Source organism: Lactuca serriola, chromosome 6 (genome assembly GCF_051521515.1).
Source record: "Lactuca serriola cultivar US96UC23 chromosome 6, Lser_US96UC23_V15, whole genome shotgun sequence".
Lineage (NCBI taxonomy): Eukaryota > Viridiplantae > Streptophyta > Magnoliopsida > Asterales > Asteraceae > Lactuca > Lactuca serriola.
The window spans coordinates 4,301,593-4,320,863 of record NC_136413.1 but is presented as its reverse complement, the minus strand read 5'-3'; the positions used below and the strand labels follow the sequence as shown (position 1 = coordinate 4,320,863).

Here is a 19,271-nt window from a genome sequence, read left to right as displayed (position 1 = left end):
TTATTGAAGGAAAAAGAGTTGAAGATTCAGATTATGGAAAGCTTATACACATAATAGATGACTGGTTAACAAGCGGATTCATCCACAGATCCACTGAGCTCCATGTCTTCTTTGGTAGATCAGGAAACACACGGCTCTAGTCTATCCGACTTGTATATTTGATTAATTCGGGCATTTCGCAATAAATGTTAGCTGTCTGGCAAGTAATTATCAGCCGATATTATTATTGTATATTCTTGTATATCTTATTTACTATTTACTGTTAGTCTTCTGTATTTTTGGAAGTTAGCTTCTCTGTAACTATAAATATGTTTATTTCATTAATGAGAATCAAAGAATTCTACGGAAACCTTTATGGTATCAGAGCAAAAATTCGCCTAATCGTAGCCCTATTCTTCAACAGTCACGGCTGCGGTTTGTCTTCTTCCCCATGGCTGGAGATGAAGCCGGTCCTCCAAACCCCTCAAAGCCATTCCTTCATCTGGTTTATACCGTCAGCAACATTCAAAATAAAGTCCGTGTTCTAGATGGCACCAAAGTTACCTATTCATAGTGGCCAATGGGTTAAACTTTTCAAACTCCATGTTCGTGGCTATAAGTTTCTTGAGCACATTGATGTCACTCTTCCGCCTCTGAAAACCAGTGCCGATTACATCTAGTGGAACGAAATTGACGCCATAGCTCTTCAATGGATCTATGGGTCGATCTCTGATGACCTTTTCACACGCATCCTCGACGATGACACCGCTCACCAAGCATGAAGAAAATCTTCCTCAACAATAAGGGATCACGTGCCGCCACCCTCGAACATGAGTTTACCAATCTTACTCTCCAATCCATGAACTCTCTTGAAGACTACCGAAGTTAAAAGATCTTGCTGATTAACTATCAGATGTGGAGAGACCCGGTCTCTGAAAATCGCTTGTTCCTCCACCTTGGTTGTGGATTGTCATCTGAATACGATACCATAGTCGCCTACATCTATCAACTAGACGCTACCTAACTGGGATACGACCCAAAGAATGCTTCAATTGGAACGAAACCGTCAACAAACTCTCTGTGTGTGTGTGTGTATGTTTGATATTTATATGAAACGTTTAATTACCTTGTTTTTGTTGTCACCTAACATTATGCACCACTTAGCTCACATAAGATCGTAGTCTAAACTCCACTTGGCACTTGTATAAAGTCCAATTACCCAAAATGCAAAATGAAATGCTTGATTATGCTAAATTCGCCAACATGTTACACCTTTACATACAAAATGTTTAATATGAAAGGTCAATGGGCTAGTGCTTTTACTCATCATTATAACCTTCATGGTTTTTATTGTACCATATAACATCATCCACAGAGAGTTACCTAAATCTTTATAGTGCTACGGTTGCAAACTAAATGCTTCCATTAAGTCAACACCTTGTGGAATATGATCTTCCCTTTGGTCTCATATATTCGCTCTAACTAAAATCGGAAGCTTCATAGTGAGACCACAGGGGAAGGGTGGAGAGTAAGCCTGCAGGGTGGTTACCATGTATGGCTGTAGGGGCACTGCAGTGTGGTGCTAGATACTTGGCCTGCTAGTTGGCAACTTTTTCTTAGGCCTATACCAAATATATTTTAGGTCAACTTGTCCTTATATATAGACTCCCTCTTGTATGAGTGTAACCCTAATGCAGAAAGCATGTAACGACTATCATTAATAAAATCTCTCTTTAGTTCGTTCGTGAACATACCTCGATTTCTCCAATCTAATAAAACAAGTTAATTTCTTATGTTCTTTATTTTTTTTTCTTCACATTTTTAATTGTCGTGTGATCGTGTGTTAGTATGCTTATCAAAGTCCTTGATCCTAACACTTTGTCATTGCAATCTTCCTGTAACCATAAAATACCTAGTTAAGGAGTTCTCTAATTCAAACTTTCTATCGAGGGAACTTCCATGGATATGCTGAAGCAAGGGTGGAACACAAAATTCTTCATGTATTTTGATTGTACAACATGAGATTATATATAGTCCAAAAAAGCCCACAAAGGTTCAACATGATTTTGCAACATATAACTTGAAGTGCTTCAAGAAGCTAAGATTATAGTTATCTTCAAGAAAAGCCGTTAACTATAAGCATGTAAATAAATTCTTGGAGCATCATGTTTACTTAATAGCCAAACATTTATAAACATATATAGATCTTTCTATATTACTCAACTAATATATACATGTGATCAGATGGACTAGAGACAGCTGTATCCTGATCTGTTGAAGAAGAAGACATTGAGTACAGTGTATCCATCTGCTTGCTCGCTAGATGCCAGTCATCGATGTGTATAAGTTTTCCATGATCCGAATCTTCAAGCCTATTTCCATCAATAACTTGTAATATCCTTTTCGTTTTCCCGAAAAGGAGAACTGCACTTCTGATACTCTTCTCCCTTTCCTCAATCGGACTCTGATGGCATTTGCTGATAATAACATGTTGGAGATTAGTCAAAGCTGCTGTTAAAATATTACAGATCGTGAGAGATATCTTCTCAAATAGTCTTTCATTGGTTTCATGTTTCTCCAACAAGAGCGTTTCACATATTCTATACATGGAATTTGCTGCCAACACCTTCATGGGCCATCGTGATGGGACCTCCTTTAAACACTCGTTCATAAACATCATGCCTTTATCAGCAAATTCCATGAATTTTCCCTTTCCGATATCAGCAAGTAATTTGATAACTTCAGTTTCTCCCCCTGTCGCTCCTTGATTTGCAAGCTTACAAAGATCAACGTCTAACCACTTGTTATAGAGTTCAACTTCCGCCCAGACTATTTCTGCTGTTTTCCTGACATGTTTCAGTTCGGTTTTGTTGTCCATGTAATTTTCTATCTTGCAGACATACTTGAGGCCTTCATCTACACCACAAACTAATTGCTCGATTTGTTGTTGATCAATATTTGGGATTGCAATTGCGATGCTTGTCAATGTCACAATTGGGAGAGCCCAACAATTTGGAGGTTCTCCACAGCCCAACGATGGAACTTTATCACTATCAAACTCTTGGACTCCTTTGAATACATGACTTGAACATTTTGACTGCTCTAAAAGTTTTATAAGATTTCTTGGCTGCTGCTTCTCTCCCATTCTGATCCAGTGAGCAGTGGCATCACTATTGTTTTCCGTCATCAAATCCACCAATCCTTCTTCTCCATCAAGATAAATCACATAATGACTTAGATCCATATTGTCATTATGCCTGAACTCAATCTCCGAGTCACTACAAGACACACTATTATCTCTTGTAATGAACTTGTATAACCTCAAGAACCTCCCGACAAAGAAAATTGAAATAAACCTGATCATCTTGCATGAAAAAACCAGTGCCTTTTGACCACGTATAAACAAACCGAAGATTTGAAATTTTGCACCATGAAGCTGTTTTCTTAAACGCCGATTACAGATTCTGAAATTCAATGGCTGAACCTGCCACATCACCAGCCTCTTTATCCAATACCTTTCCACAACAAACTCACTTACACAAGCCTTTTCTGCCTTTTTTGGACACCTGAAGTTGATAGTCATGAACCATCTAAAAGCTGGTGAAATTGTTCCTACTGCAACTGCGACTGTTTGGCTGATGAGCACAAGGGTAGTCGACCATTTGTAGTCAGAATCTCCATTGCAAAATGTAAAAGACCAAGGCATGAGGCGAGTTCTGAGTATGGATTCTACTAAGATCACCATGTTGAAAAGACAAAAAGCTCCTGAAGCTGAACATGGTGCAGAACGTCCTATTACAAACTGCGGACTAGAGGTATATGCCATCATCCAATACTTGGCTAAATCTTGTGGTAGCCTCTCGGCTATTGATAGATTTCTTCGAGTGAAACAAACTTTTTTGGCTTTTTTGGCTTTCTTTTCGTATGTTATATCCAAATAATACTTTTTAGTTGGGATGGCTATTGATAAAGAACACAAGATTGCAAGTAAAATAAGCATAAGAAGCATGATCACAGCATGTTCTATCCAAAATTCAAAGATAACTCCGGTACCCATTTGTATACAGATGTTGGTGATCGCAGTGATGACAAGAATCCCCAAAGCTATAATGTTCATCATGAGTTCAGTATCTTCCATGATTCCTAAAGAAGGCAGTAAGTTACCCATCACCATACATATGAAGGCCGAGCTGCTGACTTTTGCTAGCTGATCTTGGCGGCGGGGCATGGCGGCATTCAGATCGACAGAAAACTTGATGGCGATCGCTATAACAGTAAGAGTCGTGGCATTGAGGGTGAAGAATTTGCAAGGAAACCAGAATTTTTTGTACCTGAAACCATGCAGGGCATCCATGGCCATGGCTACGGCGCATATTAATGATGCTGCTGCTACATATATGCCTATCCACGGCATCGGATCATTGAATTTTGAGCTGTTCAGGGAACCCTCCGCCGTGCAGCCGCTGTTCAACATCTTGTTTAGTTTGATTTCCCCTCTTTCTTGATTGAATCTGTTCTTGTTCACTCTAGGTTTGTGTTCCAATAAAGTGGTCGACTTCTTTTTTCCTTCATCACCGGTTATTCTTTCCAAACTGTGGAAAAACTGACAACTAGATTATTCTATTTATTATCATTCAAGGGTTTTTGGACTGATCGATAAAATTTCTTCACTCCATTCAAAGTGAAAACGTCAGAACTTACGTACTCCAAGATTCAGGAGCCTTCTCTTTGCTTTGACCAGAGCAGGTTACATGCTGACGTTTACTTACTTAAACACCAATATGATCTGGATTCAATTCATTAAATCTTAATTATACATTTATTCTTATTGATTCGTTTGTATCATGATTATTTGTTGATACATTTTAAGTAACATTATCAGATTATAATATTTTTGGATATTATGTGGTTGTCATTGTCCTTGGATGTTAAAGTCGTCTATTTTCTTGTTTATCTTTGATTACACTTGTGGGGACCACAAAACTCTACTATTTTAGCAATTTCAGGCCAAATATAGTTTAAATATAGACTTTAAAACTAGATTATGACCCGCGTTAAATGCGGAAGAACGTATAAAAAATCATATAAAATTATAAAAAGTCGACACAATAAAAAAAATGATAAAGTAACCTAAAAAAATTAATATCATTAAACAAAATAGAACATGAGTTGGCGACTAAAATATATTTCTACTTGGCACAGTCACTATCTCAAAATCTGAATGAAATGAAAATACTTCTTGAGAAACGATGTGCCGGAACAACATATTGTAACGACCCAAAAATCACGACTAAAAATTTCTTTTAAAACATTACTAAAACCATATTTACAAAACTGTATCATAAGTCATAACATAATTTTTAGAGTATTAATTCAAAACATAATCTCATTATCAGAGTCAAACATTCCCAGGCTAACTGACTATGGTGTGTGCACTGCAATCTTTCCGAGCTCCTCTTTTGAAAAATGAGTACCTGAAACCAAAACTGAAAACCGTAAGCACGAAGCTTAGTGAGCTCCCCCAATCTACCACATACCATGCAATAACATATAAAGCACATACCGGGCCTTGCCCACTGCATCGTACCGAGGTCCGGACTAACTGGGGCCTTGCCCCCTGCATCGGACCGAAGTCCGGAAACTGACTGGGACCTTGTCCCCTGCATCGGACCGAAGTCCGGACTAACTGGGGCCTTGTCCCCTGCATCGGACCGAAGTCCGGAAACTGACTGGGACCTTGTCCCCTGCATCGGACCGAAGTCCGGACTAACTGACTGGGACCTTGTCCCCTGCATCGGACCGAAGTCCGGACTAACTAGGGCCTTGCCTCCTGCATCGGACCGAAGTCCGAAACTAACTGAACATCACATAACATAAACATATCAACTAGCATGAACACACATATACTGCATATTGCATCGGGCCGTAGCCCGGAACACATAACACATAAATCATGTCTAAGCCACGAAGGCATCAAACATACTAACTACTGCATCAGATCAAAATCCGGAAACTACTGCTAGCTAAACGGGCCTGCATTGTGGCCTTAGACCCGTTCCTACTGGAAGGAAACTCACTTGAACTGCTGAGCTTCGCCGATAATCCTCTGGCTGCTGATCGACAATCCCCTGAGTCGCTTCTCCTCCAGCTCTCCGAGCTACCAATATCAATATGACACTTAGTCTGACAGTCCTCTAAAAGTCAACAAGGTCAACTCTTGTCAAAGTCAAAGTCCTGGTCAAAGTCAACCTTCCAGGTCAACCCTACTCGCCGAGTTCATATGCTCCGGGTCTTTCTATTCGCGACTCGACTCGCCGAGTCCAACTATTTTCGAGTCCTGACCTGTCCAACTCGCTGAGTCTCCACCCGACTCATTGATTCGAATCTCAACTCGAAGGGATTGGGGTTTCGCGACCTGACTCGCCGAGTCCACTAATAGACTCGCCGAGTCCAAGGCAATCTTCAACCAACTCGTCGAGTTGTTCTTCCAACTCGCCGAGTTCATGCTTAACTTCATCCGACTCGACGAGTTGTTCATCCCACTCGTCAAGTCCCTCCTCATCTTCATGCTACTCGCCGAGTCCACTCGAAGGACTCGCCGATTCCATTCAGATCTACATACATGCAGAGGAATTTTGAGTCATGCATGGACTCCAAACTGTAGATCCACTCTTCTAAAGCCTATTCCTTACGTAAAGTGGCAAACTTTACGTGTAGCTAACAAGATCTAGGCTCAAATCACTATAAACTAGGGTTTGAGACAAAGGGGCTTAACAATCAACCCATAGACTGATGCTTTATGATTCTCTAGGCCAAGATACACATAGATCTGAAGTAGCAACTTCAGATATGGGCTTCTAACTCGAAATGGTTCATAAACTTGTCCTAAAAGCCCCAAATCCCATGATAAAGGTTGATCTATATGCAAAAGAGGGAAAGTAGCGACTCATTACCTTCAAAAGCTCTGGAAGACCTCACAAACTCTGGATCTACTGCCAATTCTTGAATCCCCAATGTGTGCCTTCCTCCTTCTTCCTTCAAATCACCCAAATTGGCAAGAAAGCTTGATTGAGCAACAATGGAGGCTTAGGGTTTCTGGTTCTGGACTATAGGGCCGCAAATGAGCCCTAGGGAAGAGATTAAGATGCTTAAATAGGGTACCAAGTCCCAAAATTAGGGTTTCCCAACCCAGACCTGACTCGTCGAGTCCACTTGCCGACTCGCCGAGTCGGTCACTTGCTTTACACCCGGATCCCACTCCGACTCGCCGAGTTCCTCCCTGGACTCGACGAGTCAACCCTCTTTAACTTAGGGTTTTTCCTTTCCTTTCTTGACCTTTCTGATTTCGGGTGTTACACATACTTAATCGTATTTCCTTTAAAAAAAATTAAGGAGATTGTTTCGATAATCTCAACATTCATGTGAATCGGCATTGTAATTACTAACATCGATTTTAACTCATTCATTATGTATGAAAACCCAAATACCCCACAAACGATCTCTACCTATAGAAAAATATCCCAATTTTCTATCAAACTTGGTAAGTCTCGATGCATTCGAGTTGAGATCATTAATAATAGAAGGTGCATATATTACTAATTAATCTTCTAAATGTACATCGAATTGTAATATGTCATTGTTAGACAATAAAATGTAAACCACATATGATGGATGAGTGATCTTGTGCATCATTACTTTTATTGCTTGAAGTGTACTCCATTATTGATTTGATAAATTGAAGTGATTTGATAAGTCCAATTGACAATTAGTAAGCAAAACATCATGTAATAGCTGTCTTTCAATGTGTGTCAAGTAAAAAAATTGATATTGTATACACAAAAAGAATAAAATCACTAAACTTGTGTATTTCTCGGTATCTTGATTCCGATATTAGAGAGCTTTGATGTTCACAGTGAATAACAGTAATCGTTAAGGAAGTCATATACAATATATACAACAGAAGTTTAAAGACAATTTTGGAAATTATTACCCATATATTATAGATGTCAACAAAATCGTTTCTATACTTAATTTCAAAGGATGCATAAATAGATTATATATTATTTACTATTAAATCAACCTAAAAGTATAATAAGATCATACCAAAATATTTTAAAATCATATCAAAATTAATCCGATTCTTATAGCATAATATTTAAAAAAATCATAATCATCTCTAATATATAAAAATGATATTTTCGTAATTAGTATCAAATCCAAAGATAATTAACTTCGATTTTGTTAAAATTAATTAAAATTAAAAGTTAATATACATCTAAAAAATTATACCAAAAATATTCAACATCATACCAAAATTAATAAAGATTTTATAATATTTTCATTAAAATAAAAAAATGATATCATACCATATTTAAATAGAATCTTAACATATCTTTCAAATTATAATTAAATAATATCGATAAAATAAAAGTTATATCATTTAAAATTTTGTTTTTCTAAATGTTAATAAAATTTTAAAATAACCAACATATTAAACGTAATTTCATCTTTAGTTATAACTAATTTAAATAACTAAGTTTACACCAAAATTCTAATTTGACACTATGTTTATTTTTATCTTAAATTTGACACTGTGTTTTTCAATTTTTTACAATTCTGACCACTTGACCGTTCAACCCGATTGACTGCTGACGTGACACGATGACGTGACAAGCTGACATGACATGTCAAAATTGAATTTATTTCCCACAAAAGACACTAAGTTATTGTTTTTTTTTTTTTTGAAATTTTGACACTAAATGTAATTTTTTTTCCAGTTTTGACACTCTGCATTTTTATTCCAAATCGAACATCATTTTATCCAATTTTATTCAATGTTGACCATTTTCTATTTGAAATCATATAAATATAATTTTATTACATTTTAAACCATATAAATATATTTTTTTTTTGTTTAAAACCCACATTTTTATTTAAATAAAAGTTTTTTTTTCTATTATTATTTTTACATTCAAAGCATAATGTTATGCATAAATATGCATTACTTATATCATGAGAACAAAACTAACCATAAGCTTCGAATAAGATGTAAAAATTTCACAGGTTGCAAACCTGACATCTGGGGCTTGATCGAATAGCCAAATAGCTAAAAATGTCTCTAATCATATTTTTATAATTTTATATTAAAACCTTTTGCTATTTCAGATTAACAAAAATAATTCTTTGAAGATCGAATCTCGCACAAACCAAAAAATAAAAATTTTTTGTTTTATAAAGACGTATACACAAATAGCAAAGTACTTTGCTATAAATAAAAAAAATGAAAAAAAAAACTATAAACCATACACTTGCACCAAAAGCCAAGAAAAACACCAAATTTTCACAAAGGAATCTGAAACTAACCAAATCAGTTAGCAAAAATGACCCAAAACAAAGGATTAATGTGTGTTATTGTATAAAATTAACGAAAATGTCCCTATACTGTTTCCTAATAGATCGATATACTCCATCACAATCAGTTTATGCCATAATTCTATTGCAAATTGAATGACAAGAAACAAATAAATGTTCCTAATTCTCAATAAATAATAAGGAATGAGAGCTGATTAACGATTTTCAACAAATAATTAGAAAACAGGAAGTGTGATTTTATATTAAATTCAAATAATTGTCAAAAATAGATGAATTAGATGCATATTTAATGAGATTTGATTAAATGATGGTTTTGAACATTATAAGGGTCAACGATTTTAAATGATTTAAAGATATTATTTCCTTAATTAACATTTTAATCATAAATGTCGAAATCCAAAAAAATAATTATTTCCTTAATCAACATTTGAAAGGATTTAAAAAAATCCTATTAACATTGATGACATCATCAAATTGATCTAAGGGTGGAAAACTATAAGGAAAAGCCAATCAACAAACCTGATTTTTGAAGATGATGTAATCAGGTTTCTCTTTTAATATATATAGAGATTAAAGATAACATAATTATTGATATGCTTATTTAATGAGTTTTTTTAAAAAAGAAAAAACTAATCAGGTTTAAATTTTGAAGCCAAAAACTATAAATAATGGAATTAAATTATGAACAATATTAATTAGGGTTAATGATGACATAGATCGTCAAAAGATGTCTTGAAGGAGATGCTTGCTTCAATTTGTAGAGATTTGTGTGAAGCCAAAGCAGAGGTGTGATAATTGGAGATGCAAGGAAGAGGCAATACGCAAATTCTAAGAATACATGAGAAAAAGGAACCACGTTATGGTGCTACATTCTGTTATGAAACACAAAACATCAATTGAAGCACAACCATTGACATGAGGAAGAAGAGGATTAGGGAATTCTGGTTTAAGAGAAAAAATAGAGGAGAAAGATGGGGGTGGTTATTCATGTTTTTGGCTAGATTTATGGAGAAACCGATGTCTCATATATAAATAAAATGATATGCTTTAATTGATAACATAATTGTTGATTTTAAAGATTCTATAATTAAATCTAATTATTCCCGAATTGTGAAATATATTTTCGAAAGTATGAATAGATTCTATAATTAAATATGAATAGATTCTATAATTAAAGATTCTATAATTTAATGTAATTGTGTTTGAAATGTAATTGGTAAATTTAAAGATTCTATAATTAAATGTTTGAATTCTATGTTGAGAAGATGAGGTCATCAATTTGATCTAATGGTGAAAATCAGATGATTGAAATACAATCAAGGGCCTTGATTGCTTCATTGGTGAATTAAGGGTTCTCTTTTAATAATATTTAGAGATGATCATGTAATTTATTCACTATTGATAATTTCATTTCCTTTAAATCGTAGATAGTAACCCCTATAAAATATGTGGTCCGTGCTGTGGGTATTTACTTTATGTTTTTAATAAAAGTTCCAAAGAAACATTCGGTTGTTTAAGATGTTAATGTCGAGGTACTTCTAGCAGTAAGGGTATTCATGGATGGTTAACCGAACTAAATGTTAGATGACCACAAAACAAGTTAAGCACTTCAGACAAATATCAAACCAAACTTCAGTGAACTTATGGAAATAAAACTTCTGAAAATGTACATCAAGTCAACACAATATTTAACGTGGTTCGGTCAAGGTGACCTACATCCACAGGCAAACGAGAGAGAGAGGGAGAGAGGGAGAGAGAGAATTTTATTAACTTTCAAAAACAATTACAAGCACACACAAAGATTACACCTCACTTGAGCTCTCAAAACAAAAGAATCACTCTTGCTTACTAACTGTTCCAAAGGAGTGCTCTCAACCTCAGAATGATTACTCTCTTGAAATTTCTACACTTTTCAATGATGGGATATGAGCTTATTTATACTTGAGGGATCAGAACTAAAACCCTAATGGGCCAAGCCTGTTGGCCCATAGGCCCATGAAAGGTGTCAACCAATCATAATTCGTCATGCAACATCTTCTGGAACATTTATCCTAGTATGAGCATCACATGATGGAGCATCATGATCCATAGTGCCATATCAAGATGCAAGAGTGGCACATCAAGATCACCATGGCATATCAACCATCATGGTGACACGTCAAGCAATAACCCTTGAGCATCTTCAAATTCTGAGCTTCCTTAAACAATCTTGAACATCAGAGGGGACTTCATAGCATACAACTCATCAAGGAACATAAATGGCACTTCTTCCTCCAAAATGGCATATCTAGACTATGAGTGGCGCTTCCACATTATGGATGACGCTTCTTCATCCATAATGGCGCTTCCACCTCATGAATGACATATCATATCACTATGTGGGATCTCTTGTCACTTTGGTATATCGTGTTACTTGGTGGCATATCATGTCACTTCATGGCATATTAAGTCACTTTGTGGCATCTCGTGTCACATTGGCATATGATGTCACTTGGTGGCATATCATATCACTTTGTGGCATATCAAGTCATTTGGTGGCATATCAAGTCACTTTGTGGCATATCCTGGTTCCAAAGTGGCACATCCAAGCATATGATGGCGCATCTTGATAATGGATGGCGCATCCATGCACCAGGATGCTCCATTCCACTTTCAGGTGCTCCATACCCCCTTTTAGAACATTCGTTCCTTTGTTAAGAGATCCATTACCTTCTCAGATGATCCATTCCTTTGTCACATGCTCCATGAATCCTAAGTGCTATTGAGTTCCAAGTGCTCCATGTTGGACAAGACTTCATACACTAACAATCACCCACTTGAAGGCTTGAACAACTTCATCTGCCATTCAAAGTCTTCATCATTCTTCTCAATCTCTCCCTCCCTCTCTCTACGCCAACCCCATCCTCAAAATCTTGGAAGGGCAGTTGAAGCCATTCCTTGCTTCAACTTTTCAGTGGTACACACCTTAGTACATGTAACGCCCGTAGATTAGGGCTAGTCAATTTAGAGACGATAAGTGTCAAAAATGAATTTTTGATAGAATATTATTTAGAATGAATAATCTTAACTAAGTTTTAGCATATGTTACAAGGTTTCCGTGCATATAAAGAACGCTGAAATCCGAGTTATAACGAAGAAGTTATGACCTGTCGAAGTTTCGCAACAGAACCAGCACGACACAGCGAGACGTAAATAGTGAAATTACGTTAGAGAGATATTTAGCCCTAGTGATCTAAACGAAAGTCGTAGAGTTTGTTAAACCGAGAGCGTGCATAAAAAGAATGCCCAAATCTGACTTCGTATGGGAAGTTATGATTTTTCTAAGTTTCAATTTAGCAGTTTGCAGCCCGAAAATCGAATTCGAGATCGAGTGATTGTTGGTCGAAACAATCTAAATGAGAATCGAAGATCTCGTCGATAGTAGTCCAATGGTAAAAAGACAGACGAAAACGGACGTCGGATGAAGAAGTTATGAATTTATAACGAAGTTTTCCTGTCCCGGCCTACTAAAAATAAGTAATAGAAATAAACTCAAAATTAGCCGACGGAGTCTAAATGAAAGTTATAGAGCTTAGTCTCACCTACCCGTGGATATAAAGAATGTCAAAAACGGAGCTCGTATGTGAAAGTTACGCAAGTTTGAAGTCTGCTTAATTGAGTACGCCCAGCGTACTCGAAACTGCCTCAGCTACGCATGCAATGATGTCACTCGAGTACATACGCATGCAATGACATTGCGTACGCCCAACGTAAGGCCTAATATGCCCAGTGTGCCTAGATTTACGCCCAACGTAATCCCAGATTCAGCACCCTATAAATAGAATGCGGGGCAACCGATTCCTTTGCTCATTTTCTCTTCTCTCTCCCGTTTTGCCTCGATTTCCGTGCAAGAAATATCCCGAAGACCCGGTATCATTACCGAGCCCCAAAGCAAGTCCCGAAGCCCCAAAGATCCCAAGAAGTGAAATTTCCAAGCCGAAGCTCTGCCTGCGAGAAGCCCGGTTTTTGTGAAGATCTCCCGGTTTCACCGAAGAATACTACTTCTATAAGCCGTAGTGCTGTCCGATCATCCTCTGATCAAGTGAGTGTATAGTTACTTTCTTCTAACACAAATATAAAGTATTAGCTATGAAATACGTGTTATGTGTTATATATTATTTGTCTATTTGAGATGGGCTTGGAGTTGATGTTTTTATACTGGTGTTAAATGATTTAAACTGTGTTTGTATTTATATCTACAAAAATGTTGGGTAGAACATGGGTAGATGGAATAGTTGGTGACGATGCGACTTCGTGCCTATTGAGTAATCTGTGGTGACGATGCGACTTCGTGCCTATTGAGTAAAGCCTTGGTTACGATGCGACTTCGTATCTATTGAGTAAGCTTTGGTGACGATGCGACTTCGTGCCTATTTGATAAACCTTGGTGACGATGTGACTTCGTGCCTGTTGAGAAAACCTTGGTGACTATGGAGTTAGCGCCTGATAGCCATGGATTTAGTATCTGATAGATAAACTTTGGCAGCAATGGACTTCGTGCCAATTCCTTAGGTAAATCCTTAGGAATGAATGAATGAAGGATAATTGGTTCTTAGGGTAAAACCTTAAGAAATAAAGGAGATAATGGGAATGGGTATTTGGGTTGATTGTTTGATGATTGAATATAATATATGTATTATTGTGGGTTGAAAACCCTATATGCTCACCAGGCTCTCAAGCCTGACCCACTCAGTTTTCTTTGTATCACAGGTATCAATACGAAGAAATATTTCACTAAGGGATTAAAGGAGATGTAAATCATTAGTGTAAATAAATGTAAGTTCTTTTTATGCTTATGTGTCTGTATCGAAACATGACATCCCGAGATTTTGTTATATAATGAAAATACATTCTCTTAGAGAAACGTTTTGATAAATTCTTATCATATTTTGTTTTGGGGACAAATTCCGCAACAGTTTTCTTTAAACGATTACTCTGATTTTAAAAACAAAGCATAAACAAATCAGTCTTTTCTGGCCGTGAAATTAGGGATGTCACAATTGCTATCAGAGCATTAGTTTAAGCGAACTAGGAATTTTGTAGGAAATTTCTAGACTTAAACTTAGAATGCTAAGCGAAGATTGTGAGATGTGTGTCTGTTATATTTTAGACACGAGCACTAGTTTATTTTATGAGAGTTACCTAAAATTCTTTTATGTGCTAAATGCTATATGTTGCCATATATGATATTATTTGTTCGGATCTATGGTTAGTTGCCGACCGGATCGGGAAACCTTATGTGTTTAGGATTCTAAGTGTATGTCTACGATATTAGAACTAGCATGTAAACGTTTTGGAGTGATAAGGATGATATATGTATCTATCGTGAATGAGGATCTAAATTCACCTTATTCGGTGTATAGATCAAGAATGGAAAGAACTAGAAGCAGAGTTGGAAACACAAATGAGAACAGGAATCAACCACCAGTGATTGAGAAAATACCTGTTGTAGTTGCAACACCTGATCCAATGACGATGACTGGTGTACAAGCAATTATGTAGGCGATGTTGGATCGTCAAATGGAGGAGACCAGGCGATTTCTTTGACAAAATCATGAAGAACTGTCAATTCAAGTGTAAGAGCCCGAAGTAAATGGAGGTAATTCGGAAGGAGGAAACTACAGTGGGACCGTTGGTCAAGCCAACCCACCAATAGTTCGCCGAAACAACTAGGATGGAGGAAATGACGGGCGTGGATGCAAGTACAAGGATTTCATGGCATCCAAACCACCGTGTCTTTCTGGGAGCCCGAAACCAGTGCAAGTCATGGACTGGATCTCCGAGATGGAGACAATGTTTGAAAGTTGCGAGTGTAGCAACAGACAGAAGACCGCTCTTGAAATTCCTCTGTTAAAATCTGGAGTACTGAGCTGGTGGAAGTTACTGGCTGGTTCGATGCCCAAGGGGGAAGCTAGCAAGATGTCTTGGGAAGAGTTCGTAGATCAACTGGAAATGCAATACTGCTCTGAGCAGGATCTTCTGGAAATCAACAATGAGTTTCAGATTCTGAAGAAGGGAAAATTGAGCGTCACTGAATACGCTACAAGATTTACAGAGAAGATGAAGCTTATTCCATACCTAATTCCAACTGAACTTTCCAAGGTCAACAAGTTTGCCAATAGTTTACCAGCGGACTTTAGTCCGATAGTCAAGCAAGCAACCACTCTGAAAGCCGCCATCTAGGCAGCCAAAAATGTTGAGACCCAAATAAAAGAAAAGGGTTTGGAGAGAGTTGAAGTTGGAGAGAAAAGGAAGCATGAAGGATCTTCAATGATCAACAAAGAAACCAAAATCTCAAAATCTGGAGGAAGGGATGAAGCTAAGTGGTGTGAGAAGTGTAAAAAGAAACACATCGGGAAGTGTAGCAAGGAGACGACCTGCTACAAATGTGGGAAGACAGGTCGTTTCGCCAACAAATGTTCAACTAACAAGAAGGTGTGCTACGGATGTAACGAAGAAGGGCATATTTCTAGAGACTGCCCAAAGAAAAACGCACCGCCACAGCCAAGGGCTTTCCACATGCTCCTCGACGAAGCAGAAAACAATGGAAGGATTAAAAGATGAAGACTTCATATCAGTATATAAAGTCTGTATCTGGAAGTGTAGCCTATTAGAGGCATAGTATAGGGTGAACTTGAACCTTTGCGTAATCGTTTCAAGAAATAATATAAACCCTGGTTTTCTTATCTGATGTGTTGAATGATTATATGATTTATGTATGGTGACTTGGTTGACTGCGAGACAATACTTGGGACGAGTATGAGTAGGTGTGAATAGTAGTAGAGATCTATACTATTGGAAGCACAGGACTCACGCTTGGATCAGGGAAAGTCACAAGGTTACCAAGAAGCTAGTGATTGGTCTCGTTTTATTCAAGTATGTCATTACCATTGTTTCGGTAATGACTAGTAAGATGGTTGTTATTCCGACCCTAGTGGTCATATCAAATTGAGTCCGACTACGATGAGTTTGTTATGTGGTTCGGAGAACAAAGTTCGATGTAACATCTGACTTAAGCCAGAAGATTGGAATCATTTTACAAGTCCTATTTCGTTGATGATTCTGGGACGTAATCATCCTAAGGGGGTGATTATTATAACGCCCGTAGATTAGGGCTAGTCAATTTAGCGACGATAAGCGTCAAAAATGACTTTTTGATAGAATATTATTTAGAATGAATAATCTTAACTAAGTTGTAGCCTATGTCACAAGGTTTCTGTGCATATATAGAACGCCGAAATCCGAGTTATAACGAAGAAGTTATGACCTGTCGAAGTTTCGCTACAGAACCGACACGACACAACGCGACGTAAATAATGAAATTACGTTAGAGTGATATTTAGCACTAGTGATCTAAACGAAAGTCATAGAGTTTGTTAAACCAAGAGCGTGCGTAAAAAGAATGCCCAAATCTAACTTCGTATGGGGAAGTTATGATTTTTCTAAGTTTCAGCTTAGCAGTATGCAACCCGGAACTCGAATTCGAGATCGAGTGATTGCTGGTCGAAACAATCTAAACAAGAATCGAAGATCTCGTCGATAGTAGTCCAATGGTAAAAAGACAGACGAAAACGGACGTCAGATGAAGAAGTTATGAATTTGTAACGGAGTTTTCCTGTCCCGGCCTACTAAAAATAAATAATAAAAATAAAGTCAAAAGTAATCGACAGAGTCTAAATGAAAGATGTAGAGCTTAGTCTCACCTACGTGTGGATATAAAGAACGTCAAAAACGGAGCTCGTATGCGAAAGTTACGCAAGTTTGAAGTCTGCTTAATCGAGTACGCCCAACGTAATTTTGGAGTACGCCCAGCGTAGTCGGAACCGCCTCAGCTACGCATGAAATGACGTCACTTGAGTACATACGCATGCAATGACGTCGCGTACGCCCAACGTACCTAGATTTACACCCAGGTAATCCTAGATTTAGCACCCTATAAATAGAATGGGGGCAGCCGATTCCTTTGCTCATTTTCTCTTCTCTCTCCCGTTTTGCCTCGATTTTCGTGCAAGAAATATCCCGAAGACCCGGTATCATTACCAAGCCCTGAAGCAAGTCACTAAGCCCCAAAGATCCCGAGAAGTGAAATTTCCAAGACGAAGCTCTGCCTGCATGAAGCCCGGTTTTTGTGAAGATCTCCCGGTTTCACCGAAGAATACTACTTCTATAAGGCGTAGTGTTGTCCGATCATCTTCTGATCAAGTGAGTGTATAGTTACTTTCTTCTAACACATAAATATAAAGTATTAGCTATGAAATACGTGCTATGTGTTATATATTATTTGTCTATTTGAGATGGGCTTGGAGTTGATGTTTTTATACTGGTGTTAAATGATTTAAACTGTGTTTGTATTTATATCTACAAAAATGTTGGGTAGAATATGGGTAGACGGAATAGTTGGTGATGATGCGACTTCGTGCCTATTGTAAGCTTTGGTGACGATGCGACTTTGTGCCTATTGAGTAAAGCCTTGGTGACGATGCGACTTCGTGCCTATTGAGTAAGCTTTGGTGACGATGCGACTTCGTGCCTATTTGATAAACCTTAGTGACGATGTGACTTCGTGCCTGTTGAGAAAACCTTGGTGACTATGGAGTTAGCGCCTGATAGCCATGGATTTAGTATCTGATAGATAAACTTTGGCAGCAATGGACTTCGTGCCAATTCCTTAGGTAAATCCTTAGGAATGAATGAATGAACGATAATTGGTTCTTAGGGTAAAACCTTAAGAAATAAAGGAGATAATGGGGATGGGTATTTGGGTTGATTGTTCGATGATTGAATATAATATATGTATTATTGTGGGTTGAAAACCCTATATGCTCACCAGGCTCCCAAGCCTGACCCACTCAGTTTTCTTTGTATCACAAGTATCAATACGAAGACATATTTCACTAAGGGATTAAAGGAGGTGTAAATCATTAGTGTAAATAAATGTAAGTTCTGTTTATGCTTATGTGTCTGTATCGGAACATGACATCTCGGGATTTTGTTATATAATTAAAATACATTCTCTTTGAGAAACTTTTTGATAAATTCTTATCATATTTTGTTTTGGGGACAAATTCCGTAACAGTTTTCTTTAAACGATTACTCTGATTTTAAAAATAAAGCATAAACAAATCGGTCTTTTCTGGCCGTGAAATTGGGGTTGTCATAGTACATTCATCTGTTGAGTTCTCCATACTAAGGACTTTCTTCAGCTTAGTATCCCCTGAGTTCATTGTCTTGAACTCTCTAGTCAACTGCATCTTAAGCTCATTGATCTTCTGTGTGTTGGAGACAGCAATCAACACGTCATCAACATTTAATTCGAGGATGATGTATGATGAGGTTAACTTCTTCAAGTAACAATCATGATCAACCTCACGTCTTCTAAACCCACTCCTCCTCATGAAGTTATCAAAATTTAAGTATCATTGTTTAGAAGTTTGCTTCATGCCATACATGTTTTCTTTCTTCTTGAACACCAGCTTTTTCTTACCAGTTGTAAGAGCACTTTCTGGGTGTTCCTTCAAGAGGTCTCCTTCCAGGTTATCATCAAGGATATCAGTTGTATTCACATCTAGGTGCTCTAGATGGAAATTTTCAGAGGCTACTGCATTTAACATAAAAGTAATTGTAGTCATCTTTGCAACTGGAGAATCGTCCTCTCTCTTCTGTTGTATTCCCTTGACCGCCAATCTTCCATTTCAAGTTTTACCGTCATCTATCTCATCCTTAACCCGAAACATCTTACTGTTCTTCAGTCTGCTCAACTTGTCATCCATAGCCTTTTCCCATTGTATGGAGTTCATCCTCAAGGCCTCTGGTTTTGACCGATTCTCACACATCAACGTGTCATTGGTTGATGGAGAATACCTAACTAGAGTAATTTTCTT

The 19,271-nt window shown here is 37.4% G+C and overlaps 1 protein-coding gene across 1 annotated transcript; it reads right to left on the bottom strand.

Moving 5' to 3' along the window:
• Positions 1–2,194: 2,194 nt before the first annotated feature.
• On the bottom strand, positions 2,195–18,785 carry LOC145059468 (uncharacterized). Its single transcript, XM_079007318.1, has 3 exons — positions 18,554–18,785; positions 4,681–4,747; positions 2,195–4,571 (listed from the first exon to the last, which is right to left on the bottom strand). The coding sequence occupies exons 1-3, from the start codon at positions 18,783–18,785 to the stop codon at positions 2,195–2,197; spliced, it is 2,676 nt and encodes an 891-aa protein (XP_078863444.1).
• Between the last annotated feature and the right edge of the window lie 486 nt (positions 18,786–19,271).

What these genes read in the sequence shown, in the direction of transcription:
- LOC145059468 (XM_079007318.1), bottom strand. Translation starts at nt 18,785, where the DNA reads ATGAGGAGGAGTGGGTTTAGAAGACGTGAGGTTGATCATGATTGTTAC. An exon ending in GGAGAACTCAACAGATGAAT is followed by an intron (nt 4,748 to 18,553) that starts GTACTATGACAA and finishes TTGGTGTTTAAG; the next exon opens with TAAGTAAACGTCAGCATGTA. An exon ending in GCTCCTGAATCTTGGAGTAC is followed by an intron (nt 4,572 to 4,680) that starts GTAAGTTCTGAC and finishes GTTTTTCCACAG; the next exon opens with TTTGGAAAGAATAACCGGTG.